Source organism: Oncorhynchus nerka, linkage group LG7 (assembly GCF_034236695.1).
Source record: "Oncorhynchus nerka isolate Pitt River linkage group LG7, Oner_Uvic_2.0, whole genome shotgun sequence".
Taxonomy (NCBI): Eukaryota; Metazoa; Chordata; class Actinopteri; order Salmoniformes; family Salmonidae; genus Oncorhynchus; species Oncorhynchus nerka.
This window is the reverse complement of record NC_088402.1, coordinates 38,130,578-38,155,130: the sequence shown is the minus strand read 5'-3', so window position 1 is coordinate 38,155,130 and position 24,553 is coordinate 38,130,578. Positions and strand designations below refer to the sequence as shown.

Below are 24,553 nucleotides of genomic sequence, written 5' to 3'. Positions count from 1 at the left end.
GTTCTAGGTTGTTTTTTCTATGTTGGGGTTTTGGTATGATTCCCAATTAGAGGCTATCGTCTCTAATTGGGGATCACACTTAAGTAGCATTTTTCCCACCTGTGGGTTATGGGATATTGTTTATGTTTGGAGTTAGTGCAAATAGCACCTCAGTAGTCACGGTTTGTTCGTTTATTGTTTTTTTGTTGTTAAGTTTCACTAATATTAAAGTATGTGGAACTCATACCGTGCCGCATCTTGGTCCGACCATTATTACGAACAACGTGACTTTACTGTATTTACTTATGTCAAAATTTGGCTTGGATGCTGTATGGTTATAATATTAATTGTTTTTTTATCTCATAAAATCACACAAATCCTTACATTTAAGAAAACAATATGCTTTTGCTCATAGGTGTGGGAAGGTGTGCCCCTTTCTATTCAATGAGGTCATATCTGGACAATATTTATGTCTGTTTTGGGGACAAGTTTTGGCTCAAAGCACTCCAAGAGGAAAACGTTCTGTTTAGCTATAGTCAGCAACTGTAGCCTACAACTTCGAAGACGCATTAAAATGTTGGCTGCATATGACACATATGTTGTGTATTGAGAATTATTGCTGGCTTAATAACTAAACTTGGGAAACCATTAATTGAAGTTAATAACTAAACTTGGGAAACCATTAATTGAAGTTGTTGAAGTAGTAATCAGCAGTTGTATTAAACTACTGTAATGACTTTGCTGTACTTATGGTAGCCTAGGCCTACTCTTTAGTGGTTCTTTACCTGCACAGAGTCAGAAAGATGTTGCATAATGTCACCAGGCAGGACCTGGCCATTCTGCCACCCTAGGTTAGACAAAAAAATAATGCTGCCCCTACTAAGTCCCAGTAAGCAAAATGACGTTGAAAAGACATCTAAAATACATATTTTCCAGACATTGAAATCAGGTTCATTTTAGGCTCTGAAATAAAGTTGAAACTACATTTCTAGACATCTATGTTTTGGCCAAATCAAGGCTGGTCCAGACCGGTCAAAATCTGAACAAACATAGACGTCTGCACCAAAAAAACATGTCCAAAAGGCATCAGTGTAGTCCCGTGCTTACTGAAGTATTGCCTACAGTGTCACCTGAAATGTTATTTTATGAATGCCCATCCATGTGGGCTTCCGAGTTGCTCAGCAGTCTAAGGCACTGCATCTCAGTGCAAGAGGCATCACTACAGTCCCTGGTTTGATTCCATGCTGTATCACATCTGGCTGTGATTGGGAGTCCCATAGAGCAGCGCCCAGTGTAGTCTGGGGTAGGCCATCATTGTAAATAAGAATTGGTTCTTTACTGACATGCCTAGTTAAATAAAAAAATGTGGTAGGCCCACTGCTTTTAACACTTGCTGTTGCATTGGCTTTATTAGTCCTGATTTCTGTAATGAATACATTTGTCTATTTAAACTCAGAATATCAGCTACCCAACTTTATCAGGAGTTATCCTGAGCCTATTTGCAATGCATTTACACAGCGGGAAATGCAGAAGTATTTTATTTTTTCGTTATGATCAGGATACAAACTTGAAACACTGATCATGACAATTTATCCCACCGGATTAAGCTCCTGGATAGCAGTTGTAGACTGATTGTCTATTATATATTGTCCACTTTACTTTGACCTGTCCTATTTTTAGGATATTTGGTTTGTTAACATGACAACGCATTTTGTAATTGATTGGGCGCCATTTTAGGTGAGGCTATTTGATCGGAGAAACATGCACGATGTAAAAACGTTCCATCTCATTAAGTGTAAAACGTCTCATCACTGTCATAGATTTTATATCCAGCGTGTATGCTACAGAAAAGGCCACACACTATTTCTACTACATTATTTATTTTGGAGGATTTTTTTTTTACAGAATGTTGGTGGAGTGCCGCTGCGATTCATCTCTCCAACAGCACCCTGGAGAGGCGCGCTGGGAATGGACAAGATAAATATCTTGCATCCCTGCCTTTGACAAAGCTTATCACAGGGCGGCATCAGCAGTCACCTAAAAAGCCCATATGCCAAGGGTTGAGAGAGAAATTGTCATTGTTTTGGGGCAGTATTATGTGAGGTTTTGTGTTGTTGGAGGTGCGCCTTGGACAGTAGCTCAGAAAATGCCGCACTCGTCAATCTGCGGTGATAGGTAGGCAGCCGCCTCCTGCCCAATGAGCGGGCCGGCCCTGCCACCAGGTGTCACATTTGCCCTACTTGACTTCGGTGAGTAGCCTACCTTTTGTTGAGGAGGGAGGGATCATTCAGGAGTTTGCTGAAAGTATGTGATTATTTTTTTGCAACAGACTCGCAGAGTAGGCTAGTCCAAGCATAACGTCGTCTTCAATTTTTCTCATGTCATTGTATTCGTTAATTTCGGCTCTTGAGCTCCAAAAGGTACATTGCTTTGACGCACTCGAGGATGAATGGAGAAAGTAAGCAAAACGACCCCAGGTACTCAAGAAACTGGACTAGGCTACTCGTCGGTGGATAACTTTACATTTTAATCCATGTCGTGCTTAGTCTTTGTGCTTTTTTAACTGCACATAACTCTCCTAATTCTTAAACATGTCTGATGAAGATACGGGTATTCCTAAGGAGTTGCTGGGTAAGAAACTTTTTAACAGTAATATAATTTATTTGGCCTAAAATTAACGTTACTACTCTTGCATTGAACATGTTCATTTTAAATTGCTCAACGACTATGGGGGGGGGGGGGGATAAACATGATATGTCAGCTGTTTCTCAAAGTTTCGAGCTCCACCTGATTGCCACATACATTTGTACACAAAGTTGGAGAGAAGAAATGGAGCTGTTCTTCTCTTCTCTTGAGAAATTCCCCCAGAGTGTGATGACACCATTGGGATGACACATGCCTCCTCTAGGATAGACCAATGTATGGATAAACCATTGTCATACTACGCAAAGCACAGGACATACAACAAGCACAGACAGCCATATGAGATTTCTTCCTCAGTTTTCCTTACATTTCTTTCAAAATGTTACATTTTTCTTTTGAGAATGGACACTAATCAAGTTATGGAACCATCATGAAAACAACTGCAAAAACTGTTTTCAGACATTAGTTTCAGAGAACTGTGGATGCATAAATAGATGTCCAAAAAAGGCAGTCTGGGCCATGTTTGGAAATCTCCCTGTCTGTAAATGTTCTGATCTGAGTTGATGACCTCATGTCCAGAGAGTGATGTAATCCAGAGTTTCCCCCACTCTTGCCAGGATTCCCTGAAGAAAAACAAGACTACAAAAAATGTGAGGTGCCTCACCTAAACAGATCAGTCCCTCCCTCAGCTGGTTTCCTGGTTGGCATCTGGCTTCCCTTTTAATATAAAATTGACAACGGAATCATGAAACCTGTAAGAGGCAGACGCTGGTTAAAGCTGTGTTTGGTACAAAATTAAGCAATAAAATGACTGACTGCTATTACATGGGAGAAGAAAGTGCACAAATGTTGAATTGCTAACCTCCCTAGCACTACCGTATGGCCTGGGGGAAACCCACTACCATATGGCCTGGGGGAAACCCACTACCATATGGCCTGGGGGAAACCCACTACCATATGGCCTGGGGGAAACCCACTACCATATGGCCTGGGGGAAACCCACTACCATCTGGCCTGGGGGAAACCCACTACCATATGGCCTGGAAGAAACCCACTACCATATGGCCTGGGGGAAACCCACTACCATATGGCCTGGGGGAAACCCACTACCATATGGCCTGGGGGAAACCCACTACCATATGGCCTGGGGGAAACCCACTACCATATGGCCTGGGGGAAACCCACTGTCTATGGACTGTGGTATTTTCAATACTTATGAGTTACTTTTTGAATAGTGGTTACGAAACTGGCATTAGGTCCACTGTTGATACATCTGTTAAAAAATCAGCTCAATGCAGGCAAAGTGAATCCTAAGTTGGGTTTTATTTCCTATCAAAAAGCATTTCTGCTTCTGTTATTAATGATTTCCCAGGCCAAGCATGAGTTATTTAGGATTTTATAAAGGCCTCCAATAAACCTACATGCAGTAGAGGAAATGATAGCGTGATCGTATCAATCTTCCAATTTGTTCCTCCTAGAGAGTCTGAGAGATGCCGTGGGAAGGAAGATCAAGCTCACCCTGAAGAAGAGGTTGAAACTGGAGGTCAAAGGTGACAAACTGGAGAACCGAGTTCTGGTAAGACATCAGGCCTGCATTCTAGGCTCCCATATAATTGGTTTCTCATTGTGCAGTTCTCTAAATGTAGCGTTAAATATGCAGACACAACACAACCCTTCTATGTAGGAGAACATCAACTTGTCATTCTGAGCAACCCAGTGTTTGTCATTTTAAATGTTACAGGATGAGCCTCCACAGCTGTCTCATTTTTGTTAGCAACTTCAGAGCACTTTCAAAAGAGCGCCAAAACTTATTGTGTTTCAATTGGAGTATCAGTTGCCTCCATCAAACCCAAGGAAGACCAGAGACCCTTCGGCCTCTTTCCAAACAAAATTCTTCATAAGGTGTTGCAAGCTGATCTTCTTTATCTCTAAGCCCTGGGCCATGTTCATTAGGCATCGAATGGAAGAAAACAGACTAATTTGCGCCTTTCAAAATACCCAAGAACATTTACAGAATAAGAAACACTCTTTTTCATTTTCCGTTGTAAAAGGTTTTCCATTGCATGCTCTAATGAACACAGCCCTGTATAGACACTATTCAGTCTCACCTCATACTTAGCAACTTCATCATCCTTTAATCCTTTCCTCTAAGCCGTGGGCCAGAAAAGACATGAAAAGCATCAGACCCAACTTTCAAAAGACATTTGAGTCCTCAGTCTCAGTTTATTATTGTGTAAGACGAATAACAATGGATAAAGTGGTTTGGGAGTAGGCCTACTATTGGATATGGGCCTATCTTGTTTCATGTAACTGCATGTTTCTAAACCCTGTGTGTGTGTGTGGAATATTACTCAGCAGACAACGTATAACAGTGTGTGTGGATTTAAAAAACTAAGCTTCTTGGACACTCTTGGCATGCTAATGTTTGCTGTACCACCCTCAAGAGTAAACAGACAAGAACAAGGTTCTGTTTTAATTGTAGAACATGTGCAGCTGACTAGCTTTGGGAGATACTCTGAAACACTTATGTGTTTCCTAGTTCATAAAAAGGACAAATGTTGGCAACTGATTTTAAACACATAGTATAATGAGGATATAACTGGCTTGTTACTCTAAATACACATCCTCAACTCATGAAACTTGATGCCATTTTCACATTTGAAGGCATATCATTTCTGGAAAGTTGTCCTTCCTTAGAGTTCAGTGTGAAATGGGCACATTGTTGGTTCTGGGGGCCTATTGGACACGGTGTAGGCTCTGGGGGCCTATTGGACACGGTGTCGGCTCTGGGGGCCTATTGGACACGGTGTCGGCTCTGGGGGCCTATTGGACACGGTGTCGGCTCTGGGGGCCTATTGGACACGGTGTAGGCTCTGGGGGCCTATTGGACACGGTGTAGGCTCAGGGTGCTTATTTTCTTTGTAAAGTTTCACAATTTGGTGGCATGTATGTTCACTGTCTCCTGTCTTGACTTGACACAACATTTCCCCACAGGACACTGACTGAGCTCATCAGACACTGATTAACACCGCCCACCACATTGGCACATTCCTAGGCCTTGCTAGAATTGGGATTGTAAATTAATCCGCCAAACTCAGTGGTCAAAATTGGGTTGAGTTGTCTTTATTTTTTAAGACACAATGGATAAGTGGGTCTTACCTGTAAGAATTATTATGGGATTGTGAAATGTATGTGTGTCTACGTGTGCATGATTAGTGTGTGTGTGAACATGCAATACCCCTCCCCCCTGTTACACCTGAGATACTTGAAAATAAAATACAAATCTGAAACAGGTTGTCCAGAGCAGAGAGGGGTGGGGTCTCCTGCCTCACACCCAGCCATTGGCTCACTAAGCCATTATCAATGCTCATATTTGGCCTTGAGTGACTTCACTCCAAAAACCCACATACCACAGCTATCTGATCCACAGACAGTTCTCTCTTTCTCCTCTTGACTATAACTTTGTATTCACCTGTAGCATGATACTTTTGCATGTCTCTAGAAATGAGTTGGCTACCACAGTGTGATTTCAATTGAGTTTGCTCCAGTGTCTTTAAGAATAGAAAGGTTTAACACACAGTATCTATAGTAAAAACAAGAGACCATGTTCTTTACGTGTGTCCCAACTCTAGGTCTCTTTCACTTGGCTCTACAGTTGATATTTAAATTTCTTCTAGACAATAACAGCTGCAAACTGCTGGTGGAAAGGCTTAGTACTGTAACTCTGTCCAGTTCTAGTTGTACAGTTGTTGACTTCTGTTACGTCTCTGATCTGTCTCGCTCTCCTACAGGCTTTGGCATCCCATCGGGTCTTTCTGCTTACTGCAAGGGTCCCTGCCAAGGTAAGGAGAAGTGTGTCGTGTGTGCGAGGTGAGACGGCGTACATGCACATGTGAGACACTGTGAGTGTTTGAATGTGTGTTACTGTATATCCTGATCTTCCTATGTCTCAAAAAGCTGCGTCCCACAGAAGCTTAAACATTAGTTTACTAGTGTGCTACATTTGTGCATAGTGTTACGGGAGTTAACATCAATATTACTCAAGGCCATTTAAGTTCTTGTAAAGTTGAAATCGCTGCAACTCCCTTTTTATGTACTACGTAATGATGACAGACAGGGAATTCACTCCATTACGACACATAGTGAGTGGTATGACTTCTGTCTGGATGAATTGAGGATACCTCAATTAGACTGACTGTCTTCCTCCCGCCGCCAGTCATCCATGATGGTCCTACTTGGGAATGTTTGGTTAGTCTATCTCCGAGCGTGCTCCTGCTTGTTTTGGAGGAGCGTTTCTGGAATTCTCTCTGGTACAGTTGCTGGCCCAAGGAGCAAGTCTCTGCAGATCTCTCCCCTATTTCTGTTTAATTCTTTTGAGTCTCTCCATTTTTAGGTTTTTCAGAGAGCATTGACTGTTTTTCTTTCCCACAGGCTGTGTTCACAGCTGCATTGTGGGTAAACATATCAGATGTCATGGCATATGGTGGGATCTGCTCACTTGTGCCAGGCGGTAATGTGCTGGTTAACGAATACCAGTAACTGCAATCTTTGAACTGTGCATTTCATGAATGTGGTTAATTACAAATACAGTGCCTTTAGAAAGTATTCACACCCCTTGACTTTTCCCACATTTTGTTGTGTACAAAGTGGGATTAAAATCGTTTTTTGTCAACGATATACACACAATTCTCGGTAATGTGAAAGTGGATGAAAAATTCTAAAATTTGTTAGTGTTTTATTTTTCAGAAATTCATTATCTTGATTAGATAAGTATTCAAAACCCTGAGTCAACACATGTTAGAATTAAATTACCTTTGGCAGCAATTACAGCTGTGAGTCTTTCTGGGCAAGTCTAAGAGCTTTGCACAACTGGATTGTACAATATTTGCACAACTGGATTGTACAATATTTGCACATGATTCTTAAAATAATTCTTCAAGCTCTGTGAAGTTACTTGTTGATCATTGCTAGACAGCCATTTTCAAGTCTTGCCATAGATTTTAAAGACAGTTTAAATTCAAACTGTAACTAGGCCACTCAGGAACAGTCCATGTCATCTTGGTAAGCAGTATTGTTATTGACCTGCTGAAAGATGAATTTGTCTTCCAGTGTCTGTTGGAAAGCAGCATGAACCAGGATTTCCTCTTGAATTTTGCCTGTGCTTAGCTCTCATCTCCGTTTATTTTTATCGTAAAAAAAACCTCCCTAATCCTTGTCGATGACAAGCATACCCATAACATGATGCAGTCACCACCATGCTTGAAAATATGAAGTGGTACTCCGTGACGTGTTGGATTTGACACAAACATAACGCTTTGTATTCAGGACATAAAGTTAAACAAATTGCCACATTTATTTTTATTCTGTATAGTAGTTTCACCAACCTTTTCTGCGTCAAGATCACTTTTGGATCAAAATGCAAGCCAAAATCTACCACTCAGATTTTTTTTGAGCATGACTTAAAAAGCGTAAGCCTATGCAACATTAACCTTTTAAAAACAGTACTGTAGCAATGAGGTTTGTGCAGTGGGCTATAGGACCAATACATTATCACTGCATATTAGCTTTGCATGAAATGCCTTGCCAATGCATTGTTGTTCAGGCCATTTAAAACATATATATTTACGTGTAGGCTATAATATGACCACACTGGTAATAGATCAGTTGTATTACTTGCGAGACACAGCTGAGTGAGCATGCATTTAAATAATTAGCTTTTTATTTTACTGTGCTAATGGCGCCTGCATATGATGCCCAGTCTCATCGGAGGGAGAGAGCAGCAGACTGAGGGTCCGCCTCTCAACGTCCCGCCGATCCCTTTCCTCCGCTGACCAAAAAGGGACATCGTCTTCCAGCTAATGGCGAAAAAAATTATGGGGTAGTGTGTGTGTGTGTGTGTGTAGGCCATTGACAAATCTAAATGTAATCCATTTTCAATTCAGGCAGTGTAACAACAAAATGTGAAAAAAGTCCAGGGGTGTGAATACTTTCCGAAGCTACTTCAATTACTAGTCATTAAAACCCATACTTTTTTTTTAAAGTGCAAGTTAGACTATTTGCAGAGCCCTACAAGTATTCATGCGAATTCCTCTTTCGGGTGTATTTTAGTCTTATACTCAACATCTGGTAAGGTGAAACCCCTGAGGTGATTTTTGGTAACACTAGGCTACATGCTTATTACAAGTTATACATAAAGTATTATAGCTGCAGGCTAAAGTTTTAGCATTTTGTTTTCTTGTATCCTGGAAAGAAGTCATAGTATGATGGTGTTTGGATTATTATACGCTCTGTGTACGACAGAGGCTCAGTTTTTCCTGGGAGTAAAATCTTGCCCTTGGAGTTTTGTGTGCCGAGCAAAGACATTGGAGGGATTTAACAGCTGGAGGGGAGGTTTTTCTTTCCTCCTTCAGCCTGGGCCTCTAGCGTCAGAAAGATAGCAGCTCTGGATTAGTTTGACCTCCTCTCTCTCCCCTGTCATCCTGCCAGTTGTGTGTGGGTGGGGGGGCTCTATTGGGGTTTGTCCATCTACACTATATATACAAAGGTTTGTGGACACCCCTTCAAATTATTGGATTTGGCTATTTCAGCCACACCCATTGCTGATGTGTATAAAATTGAGCACACAGCCATGCAATCTCCATAGACAAACATTGTCAGTAGAATATCCTTACTGAAGTGCTCAGTGACTTTTAACATGGCACCGTCCTAGGATGAGTTGGAACGTCCTAGTGGGAACGTGTTCTCTGGAGTGATGAATCATGCTTCGCCATCTGGCAGTCCGACGGACGAATCTGGGTTTGGCGGATGCCAGGAGAATCTGCCCCAATGCATAGTGCCAACTGTAAAGTTTGGTGGAGGAGAAATAATGGTCTGGGCTGTTTGTCATGGTTCGGAGTAGGCCACCTAGTTCCAGTGAAGGAAAATCTTAATGCTACAGCATAAAATACATTCTAGACAATTCTGTGCTTCCAACTTTGTAGCAACAGCTTGGGGAACGCCTTTTCCTGTTTCAGCATGACAATGCCCCCGTGCACGAAGCCGAGGTCCATACAGAAATGGTTTGTCGAGATCAGTGTAGAAGAACTTGACTGGCCTGCACAGAGCCCTGACCTCAACGCCATCGAACCCCTTTGGGATGAATTTGAACACTGACTGTGAGCCAGGCCTAATCACCCAACATCAGTGCCTGACCTCAGTAATGCTCTTGTGGCTAAATGCTGCGGAGACTTGCTTCCATTGTTCCAACATCTAGTGGAAAACCTTCCAAGAAGAGTGGAGTCTGTTATAGCAGCAAAGGGGGGACCAACTCCATATTAATGGTCATGCTTTTGGAATGACTTTTGATAATGTTGTGTATCTCAGTGCCTGTTTATGACTTTGTGTCTCTGTTTTTTTGTTGTCTGTGTTGGCCTTTTATAGCTGTGAAAGAGAAAGTGGACACGTGTGCTTCACATGTTTTTGATTTTATCTATGTGTTTTCCAACATTTTGATTCCATTACCTTTTTTCATTTTTAGAGTATAGTACAGATTTTTGTTGTTGTGTGGTTTCAGATTGAACAGACCTTCAATTACCTAGATATACAGGGGATCATTAGTAACAAGCCCACTCAGGTAAGATAGTCCTGGCTTTAAACATTAAACAACTTCTGTTGAAACCAAACATGTTACAGACAGTATCAGTTGACACTGTGTTGCGCCCCCTACAGTTGTTGTTGGAGTATGACCGAGGCCAGCTGTCCCTGAAGCTTGGCTCTGTGGAGGATGTGGATGAGGTGGTGGCCCACATTGGGAGCTGTCTACACAGAATCTGTCCAGGCCTCTCCCCAGCGTAGGTCCCCTCTACTTTGTCACGCTCTCTTTTTTTACTTTCTTTATTGTCACTTCATTATTCTTTTACTCATACAAGCACATACATTAGTGAGTCACTCATTCACTCGCTTGCGTGCTCATTCACTCGCTTGCGTGCTCATTCACTTCCTCAGTCAGACTGTCACCCACTCTCACTTTACTCATGTCCGACATGCTAAAGTGACAGTGTGTGTTTTGTCCTCTGGGCTGACATGATGGAGTGACAGAAGTCGACATGGTAAAGTGACCGTTTGTGGTGTGTCCCCTGCACTGTGAAAGGAAGGCGATGAAGAAGTTGACCCTGAAGCCTCCTGAGAGGACGGCCGCCCTACAGTCTCTCTGGGAGGACCAGGCCACCACAGACCTAGGGCCGTGTGGTAACGTTATAATATAGAACATATTTCACAAAAATCCCAACTGTAACATAGTTGACTTTCTGTATTCACCTCTCTCATTCTCTTCTAGGTGGTTTCTCCCACATGTACTGGTGTCTCTGTGACCAGCTGGGTCTGCCATTCAGAGAGGAGGTGCAGTGGGTTAGTAGATTTCTCTTTCCATTTCATTTAATATTGATCATAGTGGAACGGGGGGCAATTTATGGAGGTCCAGTAGCCTGAATATCCTGTTCATGTAGATGGGCATCTGTGCTAAAGTTTCTAACATTGTATTTCTTGAAATACATGTATACTGACCTGGCTTGACATCCTGTGGGTTATTTTAGCTATATCAGTGCAAATTTTGCCATTGTTTGAGTTATTCCCATCTTGGTCACATCTCTCCATGTTGCCCAACAGGATGTGGACACAATCTATCAGACCCAGGACACCAGGGAACTGAACCTGCAGGATTTCGTACATCTTGATAACCGGTAACTTCACTGCTGTCAAATGTACACATAGCGTGAACAACCGTGTCTTTTATACCATTCTGTTTTTGATAATCAATGCTATTTACTTCTCCTCCAGAGATTTGGTGGCCATCATTGTGGTCCTGGAGTATAACCAATGGTTCACCAAGCTCTCCACAAAGGACTACAAACTGGTACATTTCATTCTGAACCGTGCTGGTGACCATTTTCCATTTTCTGTTACACTTATGAAGGGAAAAACTATTTGCCATCGTACAGTTCAACATAGGTAAATAAATTGGAGAAACAAGCATCATGCCACTCTTGAAGAGAGGTGGAAGTTAAATAAATTGTGAATACTTTACATTAAGCCTGTACTGAAGGTATATGCATTATGATTAGTGCCGGGCGATTAACTGAAATTTCAGTTAATATCATTTTTAAAAACGAATTGACCAACGTCGGTTAAATTATTTGAATTCCATTTTGTTCTGTTTTTTTTTTTTCAAAGTTTCTCTAGAGATAAATCAGATCAAGCCCGAACTGTGCGATGTAGAAGGGAGTTGTAGTTTTTAACAGGCCAATATTCTAGGTAGTTTCCCACAGAAAACGTAATAATTAACTACTCTGGTCTGTGTGGGGTTGTTTGGGGTTTCTTTTACGCCTGCTATGTTAGGTTAGTATGGGGTAGACATGGAGAGGGAGAAGAAATGGTTGCTTCACAAGGGATCTCTATCTCTAGGGATCTCTATCTCAGTGATTTGATAGTTTGTATTCAGCAGTCATAAAAGTGTCAACTGCACATTTTAGAGTGGCCTTTTATTATCCCCAGCAGATGGTGCAACCTGTGCAATGACCATGCTGTTTAATCAGCTTCTTGGTATGCCATGCCTGTCAGGTGGATGGATTATCTTGGCAAAGGAGAAATGCACACGAACAAGGATGTAAACAAATTTTTCACAAATGTGAAAGAACTAAGCTTTTGGTGCATATTGAAAATGTTGTGCATCTTTTATGGATCTTTTTATTTCAGCTCAGGAAACATGTGACCAACACTTTACATGTTGCATTTTTTTCTTCTGTTTTTGAAGAACTACTAAAATAGGGATTTTGTCAGACAGCATAGAGATGAGATGATGACTTGGAATTAAATAAAAACAAATGTAAAACAAATGTCATATATACAACAAAATAAATATTGTATTAAAGTGATAAATGTTGGTTAATAACTGGTAAGCAGTAATGGGCAGTCACTACCATCACGGGACTTTTATCAATTGTTTTATTCTGTGTTACAGCATTCAACCCACATAAAGCAGACTAGTGCGTTTGTTTAAAAAATGATTGAAATCGAAAACCCTAAATGTTTAATAATCATGCCGAAATGACCTTAAACACCAATAGCTCAGCACTAATTTAGGATGCAGTTAAAATGCATTGTAAGACTTTCATTAAGTGCTTATTTTGTATTGAAACCATTCTTTATTATATAACTTCCACTATCCTCTGAGAGTGGCTGAACACTCAATTGTAAAGGGGACACTGTCCACAGCAGGAAGAGGACAGCTGTGTGTGTATAAAGGAGTGTGTGTTCTGGTGGTGGCAGGCAGAGAGGAGGCATGCGGATGAGATGTCAACAAGCGCTTATTAGTCAGGGATGGTGTGACTGCTGCTGATACTTAGTCATAGGAGGTGTGTGTTTGCTTGCACACTGTGTGTGTTTTGGTGAATGTGTCCTTGTGTGTGTTTGCATTTGCGTTCTTGTGTGTTTATGCATTTAAAGGTTTTACGTTTTTGTACAGTAAGTTATGCATGTGTTTACACAAGCCTGAGCTTGTTACTTTTCACACTGAAGTGTTTGCTTGCAGTCCACAGATGTGTGTGAACAAATTCTGCGAGTTGTGTCCCGCTCCAGTCGCTTAGAGGAGCTGGTTTTAGAGAATGCAGGTCTCAGAAGGTGAGCACTAAGCACTGGTAATAAGCTCTACTGGCTTTATTTTATCCCATACACACACACAGAGATGCGGGTGCAAACACAAAATGCACACACAGTTTCAGAATGAATCATGCTCTCGAACTCGGCCTCCTTCCATGCATGCTGTTCAGTGGGAAGCTAAGGGAGCAAGCTCACACACTAGTTAAATACATGACTCACTATTATCAGAAATATACTTCATGTAGAAAATACTGAGAGAACTTATGTAGAGCTCTGGGAAAAAGTGTACTCAATTGAGCTTCAGCCCAGCCCAAACGAAAAAGGGGGAATCGGGTGCTCGACTGAGGGACTTGAAAATCCCCAAAACATTCTTTACCCCTGGATACTTCAACTGGTGACTATCCGGAAGAATAAAGAGCACTGTTTCTGCGTCAATCTAATAGATTTATTGACGGGACAAACAAACATTAGGCTCTGATGAAGGTGATTCATGCCGAAACGTAAGCATGTTGTTTTTCTTTATTCTCCCAGATAGGCACCGGTATCCTGGGGTAAGGAATGTTTTTGAGATTATGTAGAGCTGTGTCTTTTCTTGATATTTTCAGTGATTTTGTGCAGAAGCTAGCCAACGCTCTGACCTGCAACCCTGCCTCTGCACTTCACACCCTCAACCTCACAAACAACTCCCTGGAGGACAAGGGTACAACAAACTCCCTGCTTTCATTGTTTTATTATGATATTCAATGATTTAGATATATAGGAAACTACAGATCTAGAATTCTAGCTTCTATTATTCTGTCCTACGTTGGCATGGATCGTCACAATGGCCAAATGTGCGTCTCAAAGCTTTAAGTTCATGAAAGGTTTAAGTCTGTTCATAAGTTTGTAATGCACTACATTTTTTCTAGGCATATCTGCTCTCAGTGCACAGCTTGCCAAACTCCCAATGGGTCTCAAGCATTTGAACCTTTCAAAGACCTCCATATCGCAAAAAGGTATTGAAATCCCTAACCAATTTCCTTGACAAATATGTGTTATGTCATTTCCTCTGAACTTCCTGTGTATGTGTTGTCAGGGGTTAACAGTCTGGCTCAGGCGCTGAGTGCCAACCCTGCTGTCCCCACTACCCTCACACACCTGGACCTCTGTGGGAACTCACTCCGAGGAGACGACCTCTCAGTATGTACATCTCCTGGTAGAAGTTGCTAGCACAGATCAAGGATCAGCTAATACTCCCCAAAGCCTAATCTTAATCATAAGGGGAGGGAGTGCAGAACTGATCTTAGGTTAGTGTTGTATTGGCAACATAATCAAAAGCATAAATGTTCTGTCCTGGCTTTCATATGTTTCACACAGGCCACAGAAATGGTTCCCCCTTCATTGTACTCAGTGTTTTGTTGTTTTCTTCATAATTTCTCTCTTTTCACAGAATCTGTACAATTTCCTGGGTCAACATAACAGTCTAGTAACTCTGGATCTGTCCAGCAGTGACTGCTGTCTGGACCAAGTAAGTGAACCCCCATCCAATCCTAAAAATAATTCACACTGCTATAGTTAGGCAATGATTGGACAATTGGACTTTAACCCTTTTTATGGGCACATTACATACAGTGGGGCAAAAAAGTATTTAGTCAGCCACCAATTGTGCAAGTTCTCCCACTTAAAAAGATGAGAGGCCTGTAATTTTCATCATAGGTACACTTCAACTATGACAGACAAAATGAGAAAAACAAATCCAGAAAATCACATTGTAGGATTTCTAATGAATTTATTTGCAAATTATTGTGGAAAATAAGTATTTGGTCAATAACAAAAGTTTATCTCAATACTTTGTTATATACCCTTTGTTGGCAATGACAGAGGTCAAATGTTTTCTGTAAGTCTTCACAAGGTTTTCACCCACTGTTGCTGGTATTTTGGCCCATTCCTCCATGCAGATCTCCTCTAGAGCATTGATGTTTTGGGGGTGTTGCTGGGCAACACGGACTTTAAACTCCCTCCAAAGATTTTCTATGGGGTTGAGATCTGGAGACTGGCTAGGCCACTCCAGGACCTTGAAATGCTTCTTACGAAGCCATTCCTTTGTTGCCCGGCGGTGTGTTTGGGATCATTGTCATGCTGAAAGACCCAGCCACGTTTCATATTCAATGCCCTTGCTGATGGAAGGAGGTTTTCACTCAAAATCTCACGATACATGGCCCCATTCATTCTTTCCTTTACACGGATCAGTCGTCCTGGTCCCTTTGCAGAAAAACCCAAAGCATGATGTTTCCACCCCCATGCTTCACAGTAGGTATGGTGTTCTTTGGATGCAACTCAGTATTCTTTGTCCTCCAAACACGACGAGTTGCGTTTTTACCAAAAAGTTATATTTTGGTTTCATCTGACCATATGACGTTCTCCCAATCTTCTTCTGGATCATCCAAATGCTCTCTAGCAAACTTCAGACGGGCCTGGACATGTACTGGCTTAAGCAGGGGGACACGTCTGGCACTGCAGGATTTGAGTCCCTGGCGGCGTAGTGTGTTACTGATGGTAGGCTTTGTTACTTTAGTCCCAGCTCTCTGCAGGTCATTCACTAGGTCCCCCCGTGTGGTTCTGGGATTTTTGCTCACCGTTCTTGTGATCATTTTGACACCACGGGGTGAGATCTTGCGTGGAGCCCCAGATTGAGGGAGATTATCAGTGGTCTTGTATGTCTTCAATTTCCTAATAATTGCTCCCACAGTGGATTTATTAAAACCAAGCTGCTTACCTATTGCAGATTCTGTCTTCCCAGCCTGGTGCAGGTCTACAATTTTGTTTCTGGTGTCCTTTGACAGCTCTTTGGTCTTGGCCATAGTAGAGTTTGGAGTGTGACTGTTTGAGGTTGTGGACAGGTGTCTTTTATACTGATAACAAGTTCAAACAGGTGACATTAATACAGGTAACGAGTGGAGGACAGAGGAGCCTCTTAAAGAAGTTGTTACAGGTCTGTGAGAGCCAGAAATCTTGCTTGTTTGTAGGTGACCAAATACTTATTTTCCACCATAATTTGCAAATAAATTCATTAAAAATCCTACAATGTGATTTTCTGGATTGTTTTTTCTCATTTTGTCTGTCATAGTTGAAGTGTACCTATGATGAAAATTACAAGCCTCTCATCTTTTTAAGTGGGAGAACTTGCACAATTGGTGGCTGACTAAATACTTTTTTGCCCCACTAGCTATTCTAACCGAATCAATAATCTATATTAAGTAGATTAGTTTAATTGTAATAATATGCAGTTGGCCTCCCGAGTGCCGCAGTGGTCTAAGGCACTGTGTCGCAGTACTAGAGGCGTCACTACAGACCTGGGTCTGATCCCAGGCTGTGTCGCAGCTGACTGCGACCGGGAGACCCATGAGGCGGCGCACAATTGGCCCAGTCAGGGTTAGGGGAGGGTTTGGCTGGCCGGTGTGTCCTTGTCCCATCGTGCTCTAGCGACTCCTTGTGGAGGGCCGGGTGCATGCATGCTGACTATATTTGCCAGTTGTACAGTTTTTCCTCCGACACATTGGTGCGACTGGCTTCCGGGTTAAGCGAGTAGTGTGTCAAGAAGCAGTGCGGCTTGGCAAGGTCGTGTTTCGCAAGACTCATGGCTTTTGACCTCTGCCTCTCCCGAGTCCATACGGGAGTTGCAGCAATGAGTCAAGACTGTAACTACCAATTGGATATCACAAAATTGGAGCGAGAAAGTACAACAAAAAATTATAGTATGCAATGACAGTGAACATGTCATATTTGGATATCATGTGAGCACTGTTTATAAGTAGCGTGCTGTCTGCTTTTGATATCACTTATAGTTATATTTATGGATCTTGTTGCTATGCAAATGGCTAGTCCATTTCGTAAAATACTGTCTGTAGTTCCCTAGACTGTGAACTTGGATAAAAGCTGTGATGTCACTTGACTAGTCCATGTTGTTAAGATGCTCAACACCTGTCTTCCAGGTCTGCACTTCACTTCTACGAGGTTCTCTCAAGCACCTCTCAGTGCTCAACATGTCGAAGAGTGTTTTCTCTCACAGGTGAGCCATACAACAACAGAATCACTTGCTTATGCTAAAATAAGCCCGTCACTCAATAGTTGCTGTTGTCTTCTATGTCCATGTGTCGTATACTGCTCAGTTTGTCAAAGTGAGAACACCTGAGAACTTCAGAACAAACCCAAGTGTGTTGCCCTTCTTTTTAACCCACAGGAGAGGTAAAGATGTCCCGCATTCCTTCAAGCAGTTCTTTGGCACTGCACTGGCGCTGAGCAGTGTCAACCTGTCTGGAACCAAGCTCCCCCTGGAGGCACTCAAGTGAGCTTGCAGTCTGCTCCATTTAACTGTATTACACCAAGAATGAAAATATGATCTAGAAAACTGGAGAATATTCCTGGAGAAAATGTGCATGTCTATAAATGGTTAGTGATGTATCTTTTAGACAGGATGTCATAGTTATTTGGCTTTTTTAATGTTTTTATGTTAAAGTAAGTCGTATGGAAACATTACTTAAAGTTGCAGTGAACAAGAAAGCAATCTAATCACACCAATTATTTAATTCCTGCATACTTCAGTCAGCTTTGATGATTTAACTGAATAGAAAATAAACTGTTGAGTTTGAATTAGTTTCTTTCTCTTCAGAGCACTTTTACTAGGTCTTGGTTGCAATCCTAATCTCAGTGAAGTATCACTGGATCTCAGCAGCTCTGAGGTAAGAGGCTGAACTACTGCCTTGGCCCTGGCACAGTTACCTGAATCTCCTGAGGGAGAAATTAAAGGGGAAGTCTTCTCTGAAATAAAATTAAATGTTGTCTTGACACCCCTTTATTATTTGGGCTGATGCTCTGCATATTCTGATTTTGAATTACTTAGCTTTAATTACTTGTGTACCCTGAATGACAATCAAATACATCACCAAAATACACTTGCTATCCTTTCTCTTAATGTTTTGTTTGTGTTACTTCAGTTAAGATCTGGAGGCTCTCAGATTCTGGAGGGCTGCATAGCTGAGATTCCCAACATCTCCAGCCTGGACATCTCAGACAACGGTGAGGCCTGAGGTAGACACTGTATGTACATTGATTGTGAATGTACCTTGATTTTTTTACTTGATATTGTGTTAAATGTGATGCTCAGGTTTAGATTCAGACCTGACCACTCTCTTGGTGTGGCTGGCCAAAAATCGCTCCATCCGCCACCTCTCACTGGGCAAGAACTTCAATAACATCAAATCCAAGTACGATACTTCCTTACCTTGGAATTAGATTTTTAATTTTAATTAGCCTGTCACTTAATATCCTCATGTTTGTATTGTCCTCTCTGTCTGGAATGTAACGACAGAAATTTGTCTCAAGTCTTGGACAACCTGGTGCACATGATACAGGAGGAGGAATCGGTAAGTCGACTCTTATGGTGACACTTAGCCATAACAGCTTAGCATAAAAATGTGTCTTAACCATTCATTACCATCGTTCAACTAACCTCTTTGTCACTTAGCCCCTGACGTCCCTCTCCCTGGCCGACTCCAAGCTGAAGGGAGATCTGTCCATCGTGCTGAACGCTCTGGGCAGCAACACCAGCCTGATCCAGGTGGACATCAGTGGCAACGGCATGGGAGACATGGGGGCCAAGATGCTGGCCAAGGCCCTACAGATCAACACCAAGCTCCGGTAAGAGGTCAAGGCTCAAGAAGAGGTCCACAAGGGTCAACTGTGCCAAGTTCCAATACTGCATAATATGGATTCTACTATATTATATTCTTTGTCATCTCTTATGCGTTTTGTACAGGACAGTTATGTGGGACAAAAACAATGTCAGCCTACAAGGCCTCCAGGATGTGGCAGCTGCTTTAGAAAAGTATGTATCTCTGTGTGTCACAATTTTATATTTATTTATACTCCTCTTCACATCTTCCCATGGATATTTTGGTTAGGATATATGAGTTGGCATACACAGTACTGTTACCCTCTCTTTCTTTCAGGAACCACACCATTCGCTTCATGCCTATCCCCATCATCGATGCTGCCCAGGCCCTCAAAGCCAGCCCTGAGAAAACAGAGGACGCCCTACTAAAGGTCAAAGTTCACATTTGTCTGCATGGTGGATATGAACTCATAACAGAATTGATGTCAATTGTCATTGATAAGAAGGCATCGATAGCAATGTTGAATGCAAAAATGGTCACATTTCCATCAACATGAATATTATTATATTTCTTTTTAACGTTTTATTTTTTTATATCGATCTCTACAAATCAATTCCACTGCAGATGGAGCAGTATCTCCTAAGGAACCACGAGACTCGAAAATACCTCCAAGAGCAAGCTTACCGGCTTCAGCAAGGCATTGTCACGACAACTACACAACAGGTGACCCCTCTGTTTATATGTTTGATATGTAACTTTGGTATTTTATTTGAATCCCCATCAGCTGTTGCAAAAGCAGCAGCTACTCTTCCTGGGGTCCACATGAAACATACAGAGCATCAATAGACAAGAACAGCTCAAGGACAGAACTACATACGTTATTTAAAAAGGCATACATATATCAATGCATACACACAAACTATCTATGTCAAATAGGGCGTTGTGCTGCCAGGTGTTGCTTTATCTGTTTTTTGAAACCAGGTTTGCTGTTTATTTGAGCAATATGAGATGGACGGAAGTTTCATGCAATAAGGGCTCTATATAATACTGAATGCTTTCTTGAATTTGTTCTGGATTTGGGCACTGTGAAAAGACCCCTGGTGGCATGTCTGTTGGGATAAGTGTGTGTCAGAGCTGTGTGTAAGTTGAATATGCAAACATTTTGGGACTTTCAATACATTGACTGCATCACTTTTTATAAGAAACATTAGTCTCTCCACATATCTTAGCCAAGAGAGACTGGCATGCATAGTATTTATATCAGCCCTCTGATTACAATGAAGCACAAAACATGCCGCTCTGTTCTGGACCAGCTGCAGCTTAACTAGGTCGCTCCTTGCAGCACTGGACCACACGACTGGACAATAATCAAAATGAGACAAAACCAAGTAATTTAGTCTCCTCAACTTGTACAACAGCCATACCATTCATTGCCAGATTCAGCTGAGGTCTAGAACTTAAGGAATGATTTGTACCAAATACAATGCTCTTAGTTTTAGAGATGTTCAGGACCAGTTTATTACTGGCCACCCATTCCAAATCAAACTCTTTGTTAAGGGTTTCAGTGACTTCATTAGCTGTGGTTGCTGATGCGTGTGTGGTTAAGTCCTCAGCATACATGGACACACATGCTTTGTTTTAATGCCAGTGGCAGGTCATTGGTAAACTTACATAAGAGTAGAGTGCCTAGAGAGCTGCCCTGCGGTACACCACACTTTACATGTTTGACATTAGAGAAGCTTTCATTAATGAAAGCTTTGAATACACAAAATGGCAGAGGTGGGAAAAGCCATAACACATACGTTTTTTTCAACAAAAGGTTATCTACAATAATATCAAAGGCTGCACTGAAATCTAACAGTACAGCTTCCACAATCTTATTATTATCATTTTCTTTCATTTGTCTCTGCACTTTTTGGATAAATGTTAGTAGTACATTGAGTTTCCACTGGAGAAATTTAAAGTTACATAATACATTAAGTGTTGAATGCCAATAAACCATTACATTACATCCTCTGATAACCTCTGAACCCTCCTGCCTTCTGCTGCTCCAGATGATGGACATGATCTGTGTAAAGGTGCAGGACCACCTGAACTCCCTGAGGTATACAGAGACCGATGTCGTCCAGGAGGACATGAAGGTGGCCAAGAACCTCATGAAGGACGCCAGGAACTCCAAAAGAGTGAGCTGAGAACCAGACATATTGTTCTCATAGAATCGGTAGAACATACAGTATGAACGCAGAAGTGATAGAGCGTGGATTTCAACCTTTGATCTAGAGAGACAAAAATGACAGGGTAAACATTAACCTCAAACTTTACATGGGACATCCTGGTTAAATAACATTTAGAAAAACGAGGATACAAGAAAAGAGAGCCTCAAACTCAAATGTTTTAATTTTTGTCTCTTCCCCTCTTTTTTCTCTTTCCCTGTCTGCCCCTCCTTCCAAACCCTGCTCATTTACCTAGCTGCTGCCCAACCTGTACCACATGAGGGGATCTCCTGGTGGCATGGGAAGCCCCATTCAGGACAAGCTAGAGTCCATGGCCGGAGAGATAGCCAGGGTCATGGATGGACAGCTACAGGTACGCAACAGTCAACACAGCAGTAAATGAAAAATGTATTTTATTTTTCGAGACAGATATTTTGAGTGTTGATTTATCTTAGTGAATAACATAGTCCAGTCCTCGAAGTTGGATGTTTTTGTTCTGCACAAGTGGTCATGTGCTTGATGATTTAATGATTAATTGAGTAGTTGGGCTTGAACAAAACTATGCAACCTGAGACAATGCCCTAGTCCTTGCAGCAACTGTGAATCCTGATTTAAGGATTTTGAGACTGATTCCCTGACCTGTCAATGTTTTTAGTTTGCTGTTTTATGATTTTGTTATACTCTTGTGAATTCTATATTTTTTTACTAGATTACTTGTAGTTTTTCATGTCTGTCTGTAATTGTGTAATTACTTGGTGCTGCCTATCTTGGCCAGGACGTTTTTAAAAAAGAGATTTCAAACCTCAATGAGCCCTTCCTGGTACATTTAAAATAAAAAAAATGGAATAACAATGTAAGCTAGCACAATTAACTTGCCAACCCCGCTTCTCTCTCTCTCTCTCCCCCCTGCCAGACGTTGTTGCAGTCTATGGTTGACACCGCCGAGGGCCTCTGTCCCCATGTGATGAAGAGGAGCAACCTGCACCAGGAGCTGATGAAGGCAGGTGCAGGCAGGATGACCATCCCCCATAGCTTCATCACCACCACACTACTGGAACAGTCAGGAGTCGACATCATCAACAAGATCAGGTGATCACCACATGGCCTGGTCAAGATCGCTAGCAGATGTTCTCATACAAAGTGACTAACAACAAGTGCATTCAGCTAAGGAGAGGAAAACAACAAAACAATAGTATCTCCAAAAGCAGTTTGATGAGTCATGCTGGGGTCTGGTCCAATGGTAGTCCTGCTGAACCCGGACTACGCATTGCCTGCTTTGTGCCCATCACAAGTGACCTTCAACAGATAAACGCTGGGGGGCTGGATTGGAGGAGCCCTTTTGAGACCTAATCAGTAAATCATTTCAAGTGTAGATGGTATCAGTTAATGTGAATTCAAACTGAATCAGTTCCTTGTGATCTGATCTGTGTATGACATCTTAGACCTAGTGAAATAATTATGATTATGTCACATAGCCTTAGCTGATAACCTTGCAATGTATGTAAACGTCACTCTCAGAAAACAACTGTAACATAGTCTGTAGCTATATGCTGCCTAGTCTTGTTACATTGCAGGTAGTAGAGAGGTAGTATCTGCCTCATGTTCTCCTCTCTGTCACACAGTGAAGTGAAGCTCAGTATGGCTTCCTTCCTCTCAGACCGTATCGTGGATGAGATCTTGGAATCTCTGTCCCGTTCCCAAAACACTCTGGTCAGTACTGTATATTAAAATAGATTATTTATCTTCTGCACACATGCATGCACGCACACACACACACACACAGAGAGACACAATAATGCATTTTTGCTTAAATTACTTGTAATCCTGATTTAGGGTACTTCTGCACCACATCAAAGCAAATACCGGTGAAGAAACACTGACCGTGTATGCCTTTTCCTCCCTTCCCACCCCAGGCAGAACACCTGACCAGGAAACCTCAACCTCTTCTCCACCAGGAGCCCAACAAGATGGAGGTGCTGGAGGAGACAGTCCTCCAACCTGAGACCCAGGAGCAGAGTCCTCACCATGCTGAGAGGCTGGAGGAGATGGACACATGTGTGGTAACTAAGACTAGTCCATGTGAAGTTTTGTGATCCATATCTGCTGTACTGAAGCATGACTCACCTGCTGACTGTTTTTTTTCTCGACTGTGTTTGTGACCTGCGGATGACACCCAAGTCCAAGAGGAAGAGCATTCTCTGCAGGATGCTGCGGCCTGTATCTGTGGCCTTTGGTGAGTTTATGTTCTACATCCCAGGTACTGTAGATCTGGTCAAATACATTTAGATTAGAGTAGTAGTAATAGTAGTATTTTCAGCAACTTGGAATGAGAGAGGTTTGGTTTTGCCTCATCTATTGATGGTTGGTTGTTCATCAGAAATGGAGTTTGACTTGGACAAGGCCCTGGAAGAAGTGCCTATATATGAGGAGGATCCGCCCCCTCCTGCCCCATCGGACAAGAAGCCGACTTACTTTGGCGAGCTGCCCACTATGGAGGCCCGAAAGCTAGAGCACCACACCAAGCTCCGACCCAAACCGAAAAAGAGGACCAAACCTAGCCGAGCACCAGTAAGAGGCCTTCCACCTGCCCCCTCTCTTTCTCCCTCTTCCACTCTTTCTATGTCTACCTACTATTCTGTATTGCTTGATGTAGGCCTAAATATTTTGGGTTTTCAGCGGGAACCAATCTGCACCTCTCCACCACCAGAAGTGGAGCAGAATGACCTCCTGGGGAAAGTGGATGAGGGTGTTGATGAATTCTTCTACAAGAAAATCACCAAACTTAGTTTTAAGTGAGTCTTAATTCCTATTAGGCTGAACTCTTCCCAAAAAGTAAATGACATTACTCAATGTTTTAGAATAAATTATTCTAGTTTTCATAAGATTGAAATAACTCTGTGTTTTGTGTTAAAGCATGCAGCAGTAAGCCATCAATGGCTAGATTGTTTGCAGGCTAACTAGCTATGGGTAAATGCCAAAATAAAGGAAACACCAAAGTGTCTTAAGGCGTTGGGCCAGAACCGCTTCAGTGAACTTTGGCATAGATTCTACAAGTGTCTGGAACTCTATTGGAGTTGTTGATGGTGGCGCAAAACCCCGTGTCAGGCGCCGCTCCACAATCTCGCATCATTTAAAGAAAAATGTATTTAACCTTCTATTTATCTAGCCAAGTCAGTTAAGAACAAATTCTTATTTACAATGACGGCCTACCGGGGGACAGTGGGTTAAATGCCTTGTTCAGGGGCAGAATGACAGATTTTTCCTTTTGTCAGCTCTAGGATTCAATCCAGCAACCTTTGGGTTACAGGCCCAACGCTCTAACCACTAGGATACGTACTGTCCACATAAGTGTTCAATTGGGTTAGGATCTGGTGACTGAGACACACACACACCCTTTAAATCCCCTATGCTCATTTGAGACCCCTTTTTCAAAGT

General features: G+C 42.0%; 1 protein-coding gene across 3 annotated transcripts in view; it reads left to right on the top strand.

Annotated features, from left to right (window-relative positions):
- The first annotated feature begins 2,039 nt into the window (after window positions 1-2,039).
- The window catches only part of LOC115131582 (F-actin-uncapping protein LRRC16A-like), a 28,649-nt gene continuing 6,135 nt past the window's right edge, over window positions 2,040-24,553 (top strand). Inside the window, exons 1-32 of one of the 3 annotated variants that reach the window (XM_029663395.2) lie at window positions 2,040-2,228; window positions 4,101-4,198; window positions 6,414-6,464; window positions 10,175-10,234; window positions 10,330-10,451; window positions 10,751-10,848; window positions 10,937-11,007; window positions 11,266-11,339; window positions 11,437-11,512; window positions 13,187-13,275; window positions 13,860-13,954; window positions 14,163-14,249; window positions 14,330-14,433; window positions 14,684-14,761; window positions 17,226-17,302; window positions 17,474-17,578; window positions 17,903-17,972; window positions 18,228-18,309; window positions 18,398-18,497; window positions 18,602-18,656; window positions 18,758-18,930; window positions 19,049-19,117; window positions 19,242-19,335; window positions 19,530-19,628; window positions 20,960-21,088; window positions 21,375-21,491; window positions 22,032-22,207; window positions 22,741-22,828; window positions 23,032-23,178; window positions 23,297-23,351; window positions 23,496-23,686; window positions 23,795-23,910. In XM_029663395.2, coding sequence (XP_029519255.1) covers window positions 2,177-2,228; window positions 4,101-4,198; window positions 6,414-6,464; window positions 10,175-10,234; window positions 10,330-10,451; window positions 10,751-10,848; window positions 10,937-11,007; window positions 11,266-11,339; window positions 11,437-11,512; window positions 13,187-13,275; window positions 13,860-13,954; window positions 14,163-14,249; window positions 14,330-14,433; window positions 14,684-14,761; window positions 17,226-17,302; window positions 17,474-17,578; window positions 17,903-17,972; window positions 18,228-18,309; window positions 18,398-18,497; window positions 18,602-18,656; window positions 18,758-18,930; window positions 19,049-19,117; window positions 19,242-19,335; window positions 19,530-19,628; window positions 20,960-21,088; window positions 21,375-21,491; window positions 22,032-22,207; window positions 22,741-22,828; window positions 23,032-23,178; window positions 23,297-23,351; window positions 23,496-23,686; window positions 23,795-23,910 — 3,098 coding nt within the window. In that variant the 5' untranslated portion in view covers window positions 2,040-2,176. The other 2 variants (XM_029663396.2, XM_029663398.2) reach the window with 2 other exon arrangements.